The sequence below is a fragment of the Schistocerca piceifrons genome, chromosome 8 (genome assembly GCF_021461385.2).
Source record: "Schistocerca piceifrons isolate TAMUIC-IGC-003096 chromosome 8, iqSchPice1.1, whole genome shotgun sequence".
Lineage (NCBI taxonomy): Eukaryota > Metazoa > Arthropoda > Insecta > Orthoptera > Acrididae > Schistocerca > Schistocerca piceifrons.
This window is the reverse complement of record NC_060145.1, coordinates 188,703,483-188,719,928: the sequence shown is the minus strand read 5'-3', so window position 1 is coordinate 188,719,928 and position 16,446 is coordinate 188,703,483. Positions and strand designations below refer to the sequence as shown.

Below are 16,446 nucleotides of genomic sequence, written 5' to 3'. Positions count from 1 at the left end.
GAACTAACAACTGATGAACAGTTGTACCAGTGCTATGGGGTACACAGTCCACCACTACACAAATGTAGGCTACCTCTGCTTATTGCATGTCACAGACTCAAGAGATTAGTGCAGATGCTTGAAGCATGCTCAACAATAACAAGCCTTAACCTCACTGTTGTTTTTGTACATTGGCTGAGTTAGTTCAGTGAACAGCTCTACTCATAATGATTTCAGTGCACTTAATTATAAGTGCCCCTTTGTTTGTGTGCACCAAGAAATAAATAAATGGGGGCTATGATTCATTTTCTGTATTCTGAATGGACTAAAGCTATGAAGATGGTTTACTGAACACAGCTTCAGTATGTTGATGGCTGTTTTATTGAATGAAATATTAGACAGTGGATAAGTCATTTGAAAAGTGCGCTGAAGAGGGGTCAGGTATGTCAAACAATTTTGAAAAAGACAGTGACATGGAGACAACTTAGTGAATGATTTATGATAGTCTTTGAGCCAGAAACAAGGCTACTGCATGTCAGTTGAACATCAGTGAAGGTTCAGCATTTGTAACAATCAATCAGTCTCTAAACTGCTGCATAGCTTATGCTTGTTGGTTGTCATGTCAACTCACAGACACATACAAATATTTGGAAATGTTGAAATCACATATAAGCCATTTGAAGTGGGAGGAGAAGAGGCATGGGTCAATCACTGTGATTCACAGCATAAGCAGCAGTGTGCAGGGTGGCACAATCTTCTTTACCTACCACAAAAAATTTTTTAAAACCAAGCTTCTGCAGTAAGGTTGATGTTTTGGGCTGTGAAAGATTCAATATTAATCCATTATACTGACTTAAAGTGAGTGGTGATGGCTACTTTGGGTGGTGAAACCGTAAGTGAAAACAGAGAGGAGGAGGAGGAGGAGGAGGAGGAGGAGGATGCTTTCAAAATGTATGATTTTGTTTTGAGATAACACATTCAACCAGAAAAACAATCAATGTACTCAATCTTGGGTCTGAGTTGCTGGAGCACTCACATTACAGCTATGGCCTAGACTGAAGGGGTCTTCATATGTTTGCTCTGATGGAAGAACATCCACATGAATCAAAGTTTTCAGCAGATGACAAGGTTGTGAAGGCTTGAATCAGGATGCTTACTGAGAGACTGAGTGCATAGAAGCTGTGAGTAGAGAAATGATACTGATTGCATTGTTTATCAATAAAAAGTTTCATTTATTCATTTTGACTTTTCCTCAAATGTGAACCTTCTGTACGATCAAAGAAGTCCATTAATACACCATCCTATCATGTCTGGTTTGAACAAGACCCCATAATGTAAAGGAATTTTTAAGCCTCTCTCCCTCCTCACTGGTTACTTGACCACGGTGTTATTGAGCACATCTGAGTCACTGCTGAGGGAGATGTTCGGATCCGAGTCCCAATTCTGACCATTCTCCATCAGCCGTGAGTGGCAGTAAAGCAGCCATGTATGAGAGTGACTGCAAAAGCCTTTTGGTATTTCATGAAGTCCATTTTACAGTGAGTCAAAACTGTTATTGTCAAAGGGAGTGGTATATACAACTGGGTAGATGTGTCTAAATCCACTACTAACCTTTTTGAGAGTACTTTATTTTGAAATCCACTACTAACCTTTTTGAGAGTATTATATTTTGTTTATGTTTTACTGCAGCTTACTTCAAAAACAGCATAAAATCTTGGATCCTAGAATGGACTGATGCTCATAAACATATTCTGTCTCTCCTTGTATCATGTTGTACACTGTTTTCCTAAAACAGTTCAACCAAATGTTTAAGATGTTTGTCAAGATAAGCTGTAGATGGCTAACTAGGTTTTCTGCTATCATTACAATGACTAGAGTGTCAGTTAGTCACAACTGAAATTCGCAGACACATACAAATACCTGGTGTAACACTTTATAAGGATATTACCTGGAACATTCGCATAGGCTCCATCAAAGTTAAGGTAGGTGGCAGACTGGTTTATTGGTAGAATACTGGGAAATACAATCAATCTCAAAGGAGAGTGCTTACAAACTCTTCATGCTATCCATCTTATAATAGTGCTCTAGTGTCTGGAGTCCCTACCAAATAAAATAACTGGAAAGGCAGCATAAATGGTCGCAGGTTTGGTTGATCAGAGGAATAATATTACAAAAGATACTGAAGAAACTTGAACTGGTACGTACTTGAAGATAGATGCAAACTAACCCAAGAAAGCCTGCTTAAAAAGTTCCAAGAACCAGCATTAAATGATGAGTACAGGAATATATTGCAACCTCAGTTACACTCCGAAGGAATGTGAGGACAAGATTAGATACAATTCAGAGTGCGTAACATCAGGTGGGCCAACAGTGAATTGCCAATGCAGCACAGGCAGAGACATTTATACAGCTACACCTCCCATGCTCCATATGAGAATGGAAGGGGAAGAAGCCGTAATAACTGCTAGAATGGAAAGTACCTTCTGCCATTCATCTCTCAGTGGTTTGCAAAGTACAGATGTACATGTAGATAGCCTTTTTGTCCTTAATAAACTAACAGGAAAAAGGACTTTCTTGTCAGTTAACTGAAATTGCAGTGGTCATTAAAATACTGGCTGATACAAAGGTGAGGAGCCACCCTTCTAAAGCAAAAACTACCTCTTGTGTTGGGTAACACTTACCTTACAGGCCGTGTCTTTTCCATTCAGTGTCAAAATGAGGAAGAAAAGAGCCAGGCGTGTTAACTCTTACAATCCCACCTAGGGTAAGAATACTAGCATAATGGGTGCAAAATTAAAAGTTTCCACATAAACACTGTGTTTTTCTTATAGAAATTGTTTCCTGAGATAGTCTTTTCTGTTGTTAATGTTTTTAGTTACCAGAGAGTTTAATCATTATAGTCTGTTCAATGTATCAGTTAAAGTTCACATCATGCAGTTTCATGGCAGCAGTAACTAGCAGCTGATAGAGAGGTGTTACTCTTTCAGAGTGCCATATCGATGCTGCGGAAAAGTAGCTACTGGACACAGTTTGGGGTGAAAGCAGTGATGGCCAAATCTCCATTCCTGCACTTGGATGTGGAAGAGTTCTTGTGGGGCTACCAGGAGGCCCTCATGACACTCTCCAGTATCTTCTCCATGTTTGGACTGAGCCCCTCAGATATGCGCCTTGGCTTCCTGGAGGCTGTAAGTATTCATGCACTTTTCACTGGAAGATTGCTCAAACTAACTCCAGCTAGTTGCATGATCCATAGACCATATTTCACATGCAGGCGCACGTGTGCCCACACACACACACACACACACACACACACACACACACACACACACACACACACACACAAACCATTTGTAGGGTTTTAATTTACTAGTTGTTACTGTTCAAGAATTCCTTGTTATGGCAAACCAACTTTAATCTACATTAACAAACCCTTCTGCTGTCTGGCATATTATTTGTCAGATTAGCTTGAGCTTATGGTGGAGTACTGCTCTCTTTTCTGGACATAAGCTTGATTCAGTATGAAAGTGCAAATCATTTTTCCTTTGGGTAGTGTATTGGTGAATAACTCTTTTACTCTTGCACTGGAATAGACTGTTGACAGCAAATTAAATGTAACTCTGGCTGCTGCTGTTAATATTCTCTGTTGGATAAACAGGTGGAAGATTTATGTCTGTGAACTCCACATATAGTTCTAATTTCTTTCTTTTCTGCAATCAATGTTTTACCTAAGTGTGGAGTGACCCTAAAATAATATTCTGCAGAATGTCTGTGAATGGAAATATGAAAAATATGGTAACTTACTGATTTTTATGCTTCCTAAGTTGATGATAATTATTCTTACGACAAAAGTTTTTGAAATTAAACAATTCAGCAGGTCTGCTATGTACTTTCCCAGTTTAAGTTCCAATCAGTGTGTACAGCCAAGAATACAGAACCTTCTAACCTGTTCATTATTTATTGGTGGTAAATTGTTTCATAATATATTGGGTATTTTTGACAGTGCAAAACTGGATAAACAGTTTTCAAAACTTAGTCAGTATACCCCTGCAAAACCAATTAACTAGTGACATCATTTACTATTTCCCTTGTCAATGCTTCTTTGAACAGACTGATTGTAATACTTGTATCTTCTGCAAACAGGACTACTCTTGCCTCCTGCGTCATATAAAGTAGTACATCATTAACATAGCACAAGAAAAGAGATTGACCCACAAGGGAACCTTGTGGAATGTCCATTGTGATTTCTCCCCATGAAAATGATAGTCTCTCTCTCTCTCTCTCTCCCTCTTTCTCTCTCTTTCTCTTTCTCTTTCCTCCTACAACCTAGTGCAACATTTTGCATATAGCTGCTTAAATAGAAAATGACCAGGCATTTGTTGAACCACAAATGCCATAACATTCAGTTTTTCTAATTGAATATTATGATTTAAACAACCAAATGCATTTTATAAGTCACAGAAGATCCCAATGGTTGATAGTTCATCATTTAAAAATTTTATTTTGTACTCAGTAAAGGTATAAATAGCTTCTGTCTAGCAGCCCTTTTGAAAACCAAATATTGTGATTATATATTCTATTACTAAGAAGGCAGTGGCATCACACTCTCAAAAAGTTTGGAGAATGATGTAAGAAGCAAGACTGCGCAATTGTTTCTGACAGTTATTCTAGTACTGAATTTTTTATTTTTTTTTCAATAAATGCTTTAAAAATTGTTACAAACTTATTAAGAAAATGGTTGATTTTTAGAGCTGGCAAATAGGTTTGTTCCAAACTTCAGTTATTTTCATGTTTTCCTAAAAATGTGCCATACTCTTTGTCACTAATCACACTCATTGTTTTTGCTGAGTGTTTTTTGGACTGTAAATGTAGTTATGTAGTGTGACTGTGCATTATGATTTTATATTCTTTTTGTCACAGGGTAAGCATTTGTGTGTTTCAGTTCTGTTTGTTTTATGAAAACACTAATCACTGTATTATCATCTAAAGCTACCAGAGTGGGGAAATTTATAACTGACACTAGAACACACATGACCAATAATGTCTCTAATTCACTTTTTCTGCCAGATAAGTATAAGAAATTTACATAAAAACCATCACAAACTATAATCGTTTCTTTGTATCTGACAGATAGCACAATAAACAATCAATATTTTTCATGAAAATTTCCCAAGTACCTATCAGCAACCTGCACACTGTAACAGTAACTCAGGTTTTCCCAAACGGTGTTCAGCAGAACAAGTACTCTGCAAAAAATATTAATAACATGGAAATTTTTTGACATTTTTGCGATACTAATTATTTTTTAAAATTAATTGTGATTTCTGTGTTATTAGTTAAGATTTAAAATTGAAATTGAAGCAAGCTAATCTGTAGTTATTACCTCATCCTCTTCCCTTAAGCTCAACATTGACCTTTTCTTTTAGTGTCTGACACACCCACTTGGGAAGCAAGCTTGATACTGCCTGTTGGGTGTAAGAGGCTGTCTATACATTTTAAGATTCACTTTATACCATGTGTTCACTGTTATTAAGAATAATATTTTTTTGTAAATTGCACTTGCACTACTGTTCTAACTGTGTAATCATACTTTTTGATCATAGGATGGCCTATGATTGTCCCTTGTACCAACACTCGTAGACAGTTGGCAAAATAAATAAATTACAATTATAGACACAAGCATATACTTTCCCAGTACCTTACTGGTCAGTTCCAGTGGCAATATATCAAGAAAATATATATGGGCATTCATGTATTAAAAAATTGCACAACCATATTAAATGTCCTGTAGGTAATGTGTTACCAATGAAAACAAAATTTAAAATAAAAATAAAAATAAATAAAATACAAAAATTTAAAAAAAAAATTCCATTGGTCAAATCCTCATATTGTATTGAAAAATATCAATACAAAACCTCTTAAAATAGGTGTGCAAGTTACAGTTCTTTACAATTACCATCAGAACTATAATTTCATAATGTTAGATCATTTCAGTGTCCCTTTTATGTATTTCCACATTCCGGCAATCCCTCTCTGTGGGATCCACGAAATAAAAATACTGAAATTTATTGAAAGCGTAATTAAATCTTGCAGGATAGTCATATATACTTCACACAAACATATAATGTATGAAGATTTTATTTTGTAATAATTGTAAAGCAAATAAGTAGCAAGAGGAAAGGAAACTCGCAGAAAATAGTTAAGTCTTAGGAACTTTAATAGGGGAGTTCAGATGAGGGTGTATGGGGGTCAAGTTGGGTGCAAAGACTTAGCTACAGTTGTGTTGTTTCAATAAATAATAAGAGTAACCTTATTTACAAAAATGTGAAAGATATATGAATTTTCTACATTTATAAGGCAGGTTATTCCACAGCTGGTTGATTGCCACATGTATGGTACTGGTGTAAGCACTATTGATGTGAGTACTGTGGGGTGGAAGAATGACAGTAAAAGGTAGTAAATTTGTTTTATTGACTTTTTTGGTAATACTAAGTTTAATGGCAGATATATGCAATCTTAATCACTGATGGGATAACCAAACCATCTAAATCCACCCTTCCAGTAGTACACAACTTCTTTGAAGTAAGGTTAAAGTGGTGTTAGACACATATTTTGGGTGATCACATGCAGAAATTGTGCATGACCATAGAGGAGATGATTTTTGTGCAGTTGTCATAAGAGAATAGTATAGTGCCATAAGCGTATTCTTTGTAATGCATCCTCAGTAAGGCTTTGTTTTTTCGTAACATATGAAGCGAAAAATGAATAACATGAATGGTAATGTGAATTTTCAGTGCAAGTAAAATGTTTGTCATATTTCTGTAGGACTTTAAAATGGTCTTTCAAATGATCTTTCAAAGAGATTTGCAAGACTACCAACTGATGAGTGTTAGAACTAAAGAGTCAACTTGAGATTTCCTGTAGTAGTTATTCTTAAGCATTACTTTATTTCCTCAGAAATAAATGGCTTGCAGATTTTTGTTAATGGGAAGTTACCTTTACACACACACACACACACACACACACACACACACACACACACACACAAAATATATATATATATATTATCATCTGTATTCCATTCATCCAACATTGCTAAGTCCCATAGTGATAGTATTTAACCATTTGAATTTGGAGAATGGTCCTTCCTGATCTTATTCAATGTTCTATAATTGCAAGCATTATCTGTGTGTTCCCTGCAGCAGGTGATGGTTCTGACAACATTATCACTTTTGGGCTTCTCTACTTTTGGTCATTCACTTTATCATTACAGATGTAACTGAAACTTGCCATTTTGTCTTCAGCGCAGTGGCATTGGACGTTCAATGATAGAGGCAGAGACCGGAGCCCGTGACATGAAACAGCTGGGCGTAATTGTGTCTGTTGATGGTGAACCACGACTGCGTGCTTGGGGTGACACAGAGTGCTCCCGTGTAGATGGCACTGACGGTTCCATGTTCCCACCACACCTTGTCGAGCAGCGTGCGCCACTCTACCTGTTCAACAAGGAGCTCTGCCGTCGGCTGCCCCTTGAGTTTGAAAAGGATCTCATGGTAAGTTTTGGCTTTTGGTACTCCACTACACTTGGTGACTGCTCAGTTGATTCCAAGCTAGTGCCTGACGGAAAAAAGTAGAAACCACAACAAAAATGTTGTCACACATGGTTGTTCAGGGCTTGTAAATGGTCCTGAATGACATCAAGACTAAGCTACAACAGTGTCACTTCACTTCATTTGTAACTGTATAGAAAAGTTTATATTATGAAAGATGTAAAGGAAAGCCACAGCTAGGCAGCATGTTCAGCTTGTAAGGATTTGTTAACAAAATAACTGAATGACAAAAGGAACATGAACTCTCTCATGTAATGAGTTGTGACACAGCCAGAGCAAAAATCCACAGTGATCCAGGAATGGTTATTTTGTATTTATTTCAGTTTTAGATCACAATATTTCACTTTAGGTTACTAATTTTGGTCTGTGATAACCATCTTCAGATCTACAAAATAATGAGACAAAGGCACTGTGCTGTGCAAAGTGCATCAAACTTAAAAGCAGGGTGATTATAAATCAGTTTATGCATTAATTTCACATTCATATACCTGAATACAAACAGTTTTTTGATCAGTTGGGGCAACATACCTAAATGTGGTGCAGTAAAATTATTGCAAGCCAAAAATCCAAACAAGGTTCATCATTTTTATGTAAATTTCAAAGTGCCACAGAATGTATCTGGGTTATTACTTTGACTGTACCACTTTTACAAATGGTAGCTTGATGTGATAGAAAAATTGTTTTTAGGCAGTAATGTGAATGTGTTTTGGTGTATGGCTGTCATTCTGGAATACATTATTAATTTGATTGTTCTTCATGTTTTCTTTCTCTTGTCCATCTTATCTTGTAAGGCTCTCCTTGGACAGCACTTCCATTGTTGTTAAGGTAATATACATCACATTTTTAAATTATCATCAAGAGTTCAATTTGAATTAATAACTCATGTATTGACCTCTCAGATATACATAATCAGACAAATTACAACAAAGTCTTCTGACAGTACTCAAGATGATTACAGAATGAATCCTAAGAGACTTCGTTTGTTTCTCTTAGCTTACCTGCTTCTAAGTAGGCCAGCAATCACTGGTACTTCTGTTCTCATGTCCAAGAAGATATCTCTCGTGAAGCTGCTTGATTGCAATCCCTTGTCACAGTAGCATGATGTCTCTCAAAATGACTCACCACACGCAAATAACAACCACCACCACCCCTCACATTATCTGCAGTCTTACCTATTACATCTTACCTTATAGTTTTCATTCATGAGTATAATTTGGCTGTAAGAAGAGCTAGGGATGAATGTCACTTCACTGGAGTGGTATCACTGCAGCCTTGTTGACATGTAAATTGATTTGTTACTGCCTTACTTGTGAGTTTGATCCACTTTGTACATCAAAATGCCTCTAACTTACTGTTTGTAAATCCAAATTCTTATCCTGATGCAAAATTTTGTTATCTTTAACTGGAACAAATACGAAAAAATCTCTCTCTTAGCAACGAATGAGCTACCAACACACAAGAGTTGTGCACCATGGGTTGTTTCTCATGGTTTCATATTACAGTCAGTTTTTTCTTAATACATGTGAATAACCTTCTGTCAGCTGTACCAGATGACTCTAAAGCTCTTTTGTTAGTGGATGATACTTTCACAATTATTACAGATTGACTAACATGGAAAGAAGAAACTTCCAGTTTGCAGTGAATACCGTATTTACTCGAATCTAAGCCGCACTTTTTTTCCGGTTTTTGTAATCCAAAAAACCGCCTGCGGCTTAGAATCGAGTGCAAAGCAAGCGGAAGTTCGGAAAAATGTTGGTAGGTGCCGCCACAACTAACTTCTGCCGTCGAATATATGTAACGCTACACAGGCATCCTTTGTAGGCACAAAGATAAATACTGGCGCCAAAACCTCTGCGCCAGTAAATAAAATTAAAAAAAAAAAATTGGAAGAGGAGTTTTTTTTCTCCGCCCGAGTTTCGACCACTGCTTTTTCATACATTATCCAATGAATTAAATACAAATTCCGTATTGTTCATCTTCGAATGTAGCAGCATTTCAATGTACTACGAAAATTCGACTGGCAAGTCTGGGATTTTTGTCAATATGGCCAACTCTACGTTCTGAATTTTTTCCTAGCTGTGAGAAGAGATGGTTGCTAATAGGAACCTGATGAAATGTGAATCACATGCAGTATTCTCTTCACCATAAGAATAATACGAATATAAACATTTTGCCATGTATTCTTTCGTGTTTGCTTCTATCTCATTTAAATCCTGTCTGCCTAATAAACTACGAAACTAGAGTGAGACAACAGCAAACGCGGAAGAATATACGTACCTTGTCATGTTTATATTCGTATTACTCTTATGCCTAATAGTGATACAGTCAGAAATGAAACACGGCAACTGACTAGATTTTTAAATCTGTGCAGAATTTGATGTACTAAAGAAGCGGCCGCAAAGATTTTCAAACGGAGAAAAATTTTCGCCAAACTCTCTTTCAGAACATGTTCTATCATACGCAATCTATTATTTGGTTCTTGTTGATCATTATCAAAGAAAGCAGCAGTGTAAGTAACAACCATGGAGGTATAAGGAGTACCTCCATGGTAACAACAAATAGCAGTCTCTTGCCATTGTTTCGCTAATGAGACGATTCCTCTCTTTTTTTAATTGTAGGCGGCGGTAGCGCGCACAAAAGCAAGCCATGCCGCGAGCAGCGACAGGCCGTAAACACGCACTATCAGAATGCGACAAACAATGCATGACACAGTATAGTAATGCATTTTCGGCTTAGAGTGACTGACGTAAACACCTATAACATAGAAAACGGCACTTATCAGATCAAAGCAAAATAAGCAATCGATTCAAACCAGACGAAGCACGTGAAAAAGGAAGGGTATCCGTATAAATACGGACGGAGCACCTGACGCATAGCAATGGCTACCTGGTAAAGCTTAACTGCTAAGCTTACAACTCGAACCAAACTACTGTAGCTGTATCGTCATTCATTCGACCTAAATTGTGTCTCATATTACAATGGACCAACTTTGTTTCGATTTGGAGGTTCGGCCTAAAACTTTTTTCTCCCCTTGAATTTCGAGGCTCAAATTTCAGGTGCGGCTTAGATTTGGGATTTTTTTTCCCTTTATTTCGAGGCTCATTTTTCAGGTGCGGCTTAGATTCGAGTAAATACGGTAGACTGGCTTCATTCCAGTAAAGCACAGTACATTCAGCTTTTTAAACATATTGATACTCAGGTCTTTAATAGTGACTCAGTTACTGATGTACTAGACATGAGACCTGTTGCACCTGGAAAGTGTGGCTGTTGAGGTCTCATGCAATGCACATATTCATGACCTGCTGCAGAAACCACACACATACTTTTACAATTAGAATATCTTAAAATTACAGCCAGTGACACACTCCAACTTTCCTAACGTTGGATACACTAATTCTTTAATGTAATATGGGCTCATATTTTCAGCAAAATGTTTACTTCAAGCCCAACAGTGAACCATTCAGGTGGTATGTGGTAATAATTCACAAATGTTGTGTAAACCTCTACACAATGAGCTGCAAGCTCAGCATTTATAACTGTTCAGAAAGTATGGAGTACTCAGAAATATACAGGATGAACAACTACTCCACTGACACCCTTTCACAGGAGGCAATGTGGATCAAAACAAGAAAAAACTGTCCATAAAATATGGGCTCTAAATTCCATATCTTAAGACCTCTTAGCACTTGTTCATCTTAGCTACAGTGCAACACATCTCTTTGACTGAAAAAGTGTTCATAGCTCTTAAGACATGCATTTTAGAGCCCATGTTCAGTGGAACCTTTCTGTCCATATCACCACATCTGTAAGTTTTTCAGCAGAGTTGTGGTTCACACTGTTGTGACTCAACTTGAAGTTATTACACACACTGCGTATTTTAACAGGTTTCCACATGAGTTGAAAAAGGTTATTAACAAATCGCATGATTACAAACCCAGACTGAAAGTGTTCCTTCTGGGAAACAACTTCTGCTTTCGCAGGAATACTATAGGTACACTCACAGGTTTATATGGCTATAATTCACTAATATGAATCAGATATTATACAGCATTGTTCATACATTACTTCTTTACACTCTTTTTCATTGTCTTATCATAACTGAGTATCAGTAAAGTGTGTTGAAAAGTTTTAACAGCAGCCAATACGAAGGCAAATGTAAGACGTAAATAAACTATAGATACATTGGTTTTGACTGTGTAGGGGAAATAAAAAAGAAACAGGTTTTTACATGATGTCACAGATGCACTATTCTCTGCTAGGGTTTTACATCCTGTATAGGCTTGTTTATGTAATTCAGACATTTTGACATGAGTTTTGATGATTTTTCTCGCATTGTGCCAGATGAATGACAGGCTAATTCCTCTAAGGCCGTAGATAACTATTTATGCTATCCTTGTTCATTATTAAGATATGGACAATTCTAATGATGTGTCTTGCCTGGCACACCAGTGAGTTAACAATGAGGACTGACATGTATATCAGCCTGGAGATGGTTCTCAGGAAGTTTCCTACAGCTGACTAGGTGAATACCAGGCTAGTAATGTCTTGCATCTGTTAAACAATTCAGACCTGTTGAAAACAGTAACACACTTTCATGTGGGATAGCTCTAGACACAGGCATATGGGGTACATAATTATATTTTGGGGAGGAAGGAGTGGCAACAGGTAGGGCATCCTGCCACCCTCTACCAATAACACTGCCAAACAAAGAAACACTGAGCATGTGAAGACACAGGATGTGGTCAGAAGGAGGAGGAGGAGGAAGAAGAAGAAGAAGAAGACAGCATGAATTCTAATGGTGTATGTCTTTTTCTAGATTTGGTTTTATTGTTATTTTCATTCTGAAAGTTCGTAGTTCAATGTCATACCATCCAGATTTTTAAAAACAATTCCTTGTAATTTTATGCCAAATTCTGAGACCAATTGAACAGAAATAAAATTAATAAATCAACCCAGCCTAAAATATGCAAATGACTTCCTTCCTTTGATCAGATGTCTTGGAGAGTTAGAATAACTGTGCAATAGCTGGACAGCATAGTTTGCACAAAACATGTATTTGCAGTAGCCAAAACTAAGGCAATATTGAAGGAAAGTGGTAGACATACAAAGCATCACAATTGGGAAGACACAATAGTAGTAGTGGAAAAAATTGTTAGTTATTAGTGTAAAATTAAGTAGACAGATAACATATGAAATGAAAGATACTAAGAAAAGAACATGTGAGCAAAGAAATGAGAGTCTTTACCATAAGGAGAGACAGGTAATAAGGACATCTATTACATTTTACAAAATACTTAACTTTTTACTCAAAGATGGAATAGAAAAGCTGCAGTGGTGAAAAACTGTATGATCAGACAAACATTAAACTACATCAGAATGAAAATGTCCATACAGAAATTTATTAAATTCAGAAAAATACATGTGGTCTGCCTAGAACTTATCTTCAGAAGGCATCTCTCCCAGGAGTACCAATGGACACACACACAAAGATATGAAGACTGCTCTCATAGCTTTTGAAACCATAGATACATTTTCACAGTAGCGAAGTAGTAGTACTGAACATGTAAGAGAAGTGTGCCGAGTCACTCAGAAACCAGGCCTTTCAGACAAGATGGATTCATTTTAACCTGTGCTCTGAGTTATCTTCCTTTCCCCTTGTCTCTTAATCCCCCAACATTTTTTTTTCTATCATGAACAAGGAACCTGTCTTTCTGAAAGATCAGAGCACAGACTATACAGGGTGCATAAAAAGGAATCATCATATTTTTAAAAAAATCATAACCATTATGTTATTTGAGATATGTACTAGAACAACATATGGTTGGAAAGAGCAAACTCTCAAGTTTTACATGGTTCCTGCTAGTAGCAGCAATGTGTGTCCATTTCAGTTCTAGTAAAAATGGTGTTGGGACAACAGAAAGCATTTCGTGCTCTACGTTTTGTGTGGAGCATATCAGTAATAACTTTTCAACTTGACTTTCATACTAGGTATCATGTGAATCCTCCTACAGCACAGAGCATTAGACGATGACACGAACAATTCCAAGAAACAGGATGTTTGTGTAAAGGCAAATCTCCAGGCTGTCCATGAGTACCTAGAAAGCATCCACCATAGTTTCACAAGGAGTCCATAGAAATCCATGCAACGTGCTGCTACACAGCTCAACAGGCCCCCGATGTCCATTTGGCATGTGTTATGTTGCCATTTGCACATATAATTGTACAAAATTCAGCTACTGCAAGCCCTTCGTGAACATGGCAAACAATGTGTGGGATTCTGAATTTCATTCTTGGCAAGATGGGGATGCCAGTTTCCTTCCACACTTAGTGTTTAGTGACAAGGCAACATTCCATTTAAATGGAAAAGTGAATTATCTTAATGTGAGAATATGAGGTATGGAACAACCACATGAAGTTGCAAAACATGAGAGGGATTCTCCAAAATTTAATGTGTCTTATGCAGTTTCATGCGAAAAAGTGTATGGTCTTTTTCTTTCCCAAGGACATGATTGCAGGAAGCATGTATCTCAATATGCTTGAGAACTTAGAGACTGATTTGAAAGACTTCATTTACCAGCAGGATGGGGCCACACTGGCATCTGGGAGTGGAAGAATTTTTAAATTGAAGGATTACTGAATAATGGGTCGGTTGCACTGGACCAAATGATGCAGCCTTATATTACTGGCCTCCAAGGTCACTGGACTTGGCTCTATGTGATTATTTCTTGTGGGGGTTTATAAAAGACTCTGTTTATGTGCCTATATTAACAACAATGAATGAACAGAGACATCACATAACAGCAGCTGTGGAAGCAGTAACTCAAGACATGCTTACTGCAGTGTGGGAACAACTTGAATACCACATTGACAAATGCCATGCACCTCAAGGAGGCATATTGAACCCCTATGAAAAGGTACAAAAAAATCTTTTTCAGTTTCCCTTTCATCCAAAAGCAAAATTCATTGTATGTTTATTAGTTTCAGAAAGAAAGACGTGACAAATCGGATGATTCTTTCTGATACACCTTGCATTTGTGTATGTAATGGTAATATCAGTGGGTGCACTCTCCAGCTTAAGTTCTGACCAGTCCATGTGCCTGTTTGTAAATAATAAAATGTGTAAGTCCTTTTATTGTAACAAAACTGTGCCTAGACAGTTGCTCATTCACTCATTCATTCATTGTCCATTACAGTCGTAACAACAAGCTCTCCCATTGTAGGAACATTTTGTAATTAGTTTGGGTATTTGAGAAATGAAAACATACAGTTTTCCATAACTGACAGGTGCTTTCTTTATATGAAGTGTTTACTCTCTCTCCACAACTAGTCTGTACAACTATGTGATATTGCTCCTTTACATCAGGCAGTTACATGGATGTTGCAGTTAGGTATATACAAAGAGAGAATTTGTTACAGCTCAATAACTCTATTTAAAGTCCACAAAATTTCCAGGTGAACGATATTCCTGCAAGACGGTACAGGCCTCCACGAAATGTGTTTGCAAGGGGTGACGTCAATCCTGAAAATGCTTGCTTCTGCCAGAGTGATGAGTGTCCACCTGGAGGAGTCTTCAATGCTTCACCGTGTGCCTTTGGTAAGAATAGAAAAGTAACCTACAAATAATGGATTTTATATGCCATTTATTTGCAGTTATTGAATGTCTTCTCTACCAAATATTGTCATTGTCATCTTCAATAAATTCAGTTGCTGTCAATTAAAAAATATTATATTCCAATGGAGATTATTTAAGCTTTGAAACTTGTCAATGTACAGGTGGGTATCAAATGTTTATGTACTTTAATATACCACCAATCTGAAGTAATAACAATGTCTTGTGTACTAGCTGTTCTCTGTAACTGCAGTAGTGGAACCTCATCTGCTGTATATTAGGTGACATGTTAGATATTTGACCTTGAAACTGGTCAAATACAAATGAACTGAGATAGAAAGTCCCTCTGATTTTAAAATATAACCTATTATTGGAAGCAGGCCAGAGGCAGCAGAAACATCAACTGTGTTACGAATCAGTAATATGAAGACTAGCTGTGTCCAAAGTAATTATGGTGTACAGTCATCACAGTTTTTATGTATTTATCATCTTCCTAGTTAACAGTTAGTAGAAATTAGAAATCTGAGCAGAAAGCATTCTATGGTAACAACTAACAAATCTTTCTAATTTATGAGAAGATAATGCCATAGTTAAAAAAGTAGGCAGACTGTGATGATCTTTCCACAGTGAAAGTCAACCCTGGTGGCTTCTGACATCATCTTCACAGCATCCATGAGACACAGCCAGGACACAGTCACTGCATGATAGTCAGGACTGAACTATAAATACTGCAGTTGCCCACGTCTCTACTAATAATCATTATGTAGAAATATAAACCATCTTTTAGAAGTGTTACTTTCCAAAGAATTTTAAACTTTGATGGTATGAAAAATTGTAGAATCTGTTGCCTGTCCATTTCATCTGTTACTGGTAGTGTTAAGTGAAAGAGACTGAAGTTACTTCATCCATGTCACTCTCTTTGCTATGGTAATCCATGTGCAGGCAAAGCTTGCTTGCCATACAAAATCATTGCTAAAATTGGTCAACATGTAATTTGCTGACCATGCATGACTGTCAGTGGGGTGACACAGCAAACATACCAACAGACAAAAACTTCTACTTCATTGTTTGAAGAGCAGGATATTAAAGATGACTGCCATAATTATAAATCAGAACTTAATGCAAGATTAGGTTGCAGAAACAGGCAAGTGGGTATCACAAGCTACACATGTGCAACATCAACATGTGGGTGACAATTAAGACACTTCTGATTGTCACTAATTTTAGCATTATGCTCTTGCTACCAGTATT

At 37.1% G+C, this 16,446-nt stretch overlaps 1 protein-coding gene across 1 annotated transcript in view; it reads left to right on the top strand.

Annotated features, from left to right (window-relative positions):
- LOC124711310 (lysosome membrane protein 2-like) overlaps window positions 1-16,446 on the top strand; it is a 430,303-nt gene that overhangs the window by 378,911 nt on the left and 34,946 nt on the right. Inside the window, exons 5-7 of the mRNA XM_047241326.1 lie at window positions 2,967-3,164; window positions 7,281-7,529; window positions 15,039-15,180. Coding sequence (XP_047097282.1) covers window positions 2,967-3,164; window positions 7,281-7,529; window positions 15,039-15,180 — 589 coding nt within the window. The remainder of the gene's footprint in view (window positions 1-2,966; window positions 3,165-7,280; window positions 7,530-15,038; window positions 15,181-16,446) is intronic.